The following is a 3,531-nucleotide window of genomic DNA, read 5'->3' on the forward strand; positions in this document are numbered from 1 at the left end:
GAAGGTCATTCTCCTCCGGTGAACTTCGAGATCAATCGGCAGCACTACAACACGGGGTACTATCTAACTGATGGCATCTATCCGAGATGGTCGACATTTGTGAAGACGATCTCAAACCCTGTGCCAGGAGGCAAGAACGCCTGGTTTGCGAAGATTCAGGAGGCTTGCAGGAAGGATGTCGAGCGGGCATGCATTTGGTGTGCTCCAATCTCGATTCGCTGTTGTCCGGTACCCCACTCAGACCTGGTCGAAAGATCAAATGTGAGAGATTATGACTTGCTGTGTCATCTTGCACAACATGATAATCGAGAGCGAGCAAGAAGACCCAGTGTTTGACACTGAACCATACTACAGGCAGGGTCCTCTAGCCGAAGTTGATCACCAGCTACCGGCAACCTGGACTGCCTATCTCAGTATGCGCCAGGAGATCCGAGACCCACAGGTGCATCATCAATTGCAGAAAGATCTGATTTAGCACCTATGAAGGCTCAAGGGGGACGCTGGGCGCGACGTGTGATGAAATATGAGTTTTTATTTGTTGAACTATATAATTTGTATTGAACTATTTGTTGTTGTACTATTTTGTTGAAGTATTTGATTTTTCTGTGATGAAATAAGTTATAAGAAAAAATTTACATTGATAATTGAACGCCGAGCTACGGCGAACCACGCCGAATATGGGCCTATTCTCGTCCATATGGGCCCTTTATTTGCCAAAATTGGGCTGAAAAGTGAGACAATTTTGACGCCTGGGGGCGAGCTGGGGGCGACGACTGGGCGCAAAACGGCTCCCAGCGCCGATTGTGTCGCCGGCTCGCCCTCAGGGGACAATTTTTATGCGTCCGGGGGGGAGGGGGGGGGGGCGGGGAGGGGGGCAACGGCTGGAGATGCTCTAAGCACACCACCATGATGAAAGCCAACCTCCCACCAAATCTAAGCCAGACTAAGCATGCCATGCAATGGCGGAAGCCAACCTTCCGGTAAATGATATGATCATATTCTGCCAAATGACTGGCTAATTTGCTTAATAAAAAAAATTAATTAGCACATTCTACCAAATGACTGGCTAATTTGCTTAATAAAAAAATTAATTAGCACATTTCACCAAATGAAATATATACTATTTAGTACTACCTTCCTCCAAATGCTAGTAGCACATTGCATTCCGCTAAATACTAGCCATCATGGACGGAATAGAGTAGAGACGGTACCTGGCGGCTTTTTATTGGTTATGTAGATGTTCGAATTTTCGCAAAGTTCCTCATATTTGTCTTGGATTTGCTGGAAAAAATACGTCCGGACCGTTTGGCAGACTGATGCAGGATCGCATTTGATGACAAACTGTGTCCAAACACCGTGATCCGAATGCTTGTGGGAGGTTTGAGGATCGTCTTGGAGATGCCCTGAGATATAGGAGTGCTCCGTATAGATCGGCACCGCATTGGATTCTCGTACGCACTTAGAGCATGTCTAGTAGAACCCTCAAACCATCAAAACCTCACTAGCGTCTTAAGGGTCCGAAAATGGTTTTTTATGCACTTTTACGGGTTGAAAAATAGGGGCAAAGATTAGAACTCTCAAACCCAACCCTTATAATGGAATATTCCCCATGAATGACGTTGTCGTTGCGGGCATATCATCGAGCACCTCGTGCACGACGGGCGGAGGGCGGGGCGGGGGCGGAGGGCGGAGGGCGCGGGGGCGGGAGGCGGAGGGTGCGGGAGCGGGCACGGGCCGAAGGGCGGTGGCGGCAGGTCGAGGCGGAGGGCGCGGAGGCGGAGGGGCGCGGGAGGAGGAGAGGCCCGGGGGCGGGAGGCGGAGGCGGCAGGCGGGCGCGCGGAAGTAGAAGCTGGCGGGGCGGCGGGCGGCGCGGGCGGCGAGACGGATGGAGACGGCCGGGGGCGGGGCGAGCACGGCCGCGGCCGGGAGGAGGTGGAGGAGAGGCCGGCGGCTGGGGGCGGGGCGGGCGCGGGCGCGCTGAAGGTTCACGGGGTGGCCGGTAGTGGCGGGGACGACTAGCAGCGGCGGACGCGGGCGTGGCGCGGGAGTTAGGAGGATTTTTCCCTCCCGCGCGAGGATAACCGCCAAATGAGGGTTGGGTAGGTTTTGCTCCCTAATCCTTACTTTTCAGGATTAGGAGAGGGTTTAAGAGTTGGATTTTTAAAAAAAATTTGAGGGTTTAAGGGTTAAGAACTTGTAGTCTACATGATTTTTTACTCATAAACTGTAAAAAAACAGTTATTTATAAAAGTTTAGAGGTTGAGGGCTCTGATAGAGATGCTGTTACTGGCGGCCACTGAGGGATGGAAAGGAACAGACTTCACATCACGTACAAATCCACAAGAAGAAAAGAATGCCAGGAACTCTACTTCTAGATCACTTCACTATAAATACAGTCACGAAGCATTCGTGTTGCCTCACTCGAGCCACCGAAGCACACCCTAGCTTGCAGCCTCACTTGTCCTCGAGCACACGCCAGCAGAGGTTTCAGCCATGAGCAGCCGCCGTGTTGGCCTCCTCCTCCTCTCCCTTCTGGCCACCACCCTCTCGTACAGCGCGGATCCGCCGCCGGTGCACGACACCGACGGCAACGAGCTGCGCGCCGACGCGAACTACTACATCCTCCCGGCGAACCGCGCCCACGGCGGGGGGCTCACGATGGCGCCCGGCCACGGGCGCCGCTGCCCGCTCTTCGTCTCGCAGGAGGCCGACGGGCAGCGCGACGGCTTACCCGTGCGCATCGCCCCGCACGGCGGCGGCGCGCCGTCCGACAAGATCATCCGGCTGTCGACCGACGTCCGCATCTCCTTCCGCGCCTACACGACGTGCGGGCAGTCCACCGAGTGGCACATCGACAGCGAGCTGGTGTCGGGCCGCCGGCACGTGATCACCGGCCCGGTCAGGGACCCGAGCCCGAGCGGCAGGGAGAACGCCTTCCGCATCGAGAAGTACAGCGGCGCGGAGGTGCACGAGTACAAGCTCATGGCGTGCGGGGACTCGTGCCAGGACCTCGGCGTGTTCAGGGACCTCAAGGGCGGCGCGTGGTTCCTGGGCGCCACCGAGCCGTACCATGTCATCGTGTTCAAGAAGGCGCCTCCTGCCTGAGGTCCATGCGGCGTGATGGCGCGCGCCCGTAGCGTGCATGTGTGCATCTGAATAAGGCTGGCCGAAACAGTGTGCTGTTTTTGTCTCTCTTAGACAATAAGTGTGGTGATGTGCTGTCCTCACTGCTTAGGTTGTTTTGTGAAACGTGAGAAACTCTTTTCAAGATGCCCCTATGAGTCTCTCTGAGATACTCACCCGTGTGTCAAGCCTACGAGTTAAACTTTGGTGAACCGGTTTCACCAAGAAACATAATTAACCATCTAAGCTATTTTCAACTCGCGTGACACGTGGCGAATCAACCTGTGGTTGAATGGTTAGAGGAACGGTGGTATTCCCAGCCCATCAGGATTCAATTCTTGGTGCTCGCATTTATTCTTGAAATTATTTCAAGATTTCCGGCGATGCACATTCAGTGGGAGGAGATGT

The 3,531-nt window shown here is 54.3% G+C and overlaps 1 protein-coding gene across 1 annotated transcript; it reads left to right on the plus strand.

Annotated features, from left to right (window-relative positions):
* The first annotated feature begins 2,402 nt into the window (after positions 1-2,402).
* LOC125533741 (endogenous alpha-amylase/subtilisin inhibitor) lies at positions 2,403-3,270 on the plus strand. The gene has a single exon (XM_048697103.1). It carries the CDS (start codon positions 2,494-2,496, stop codon positions 3,103-3,105), a length of 612 nt encoding a protein of 203 aa, XP_048553060.1. The 5' UTR covers positions 2,403-2,493; the 3' UTR covers positions 3,106-3,270.
* The last annotated feature ends 261 nt before the right edge of the window (positions 3,271-3,531 follow it).

Source organism: Triticum urartu, chromosome 2 (genome assembly GCF_003073215.2).
Source record: "Triticum urartu cultivar G1812 chromosome 2, Tu2.1, whole genome shotgun sequence".
Classification (NCBI taxonomy): domain Eukaryota; kingdom Viridiplantae; phylum Streptophyta; class Magnoliopsida; order Poales; family Poaceae; genus Triticum; species Triticum urartu.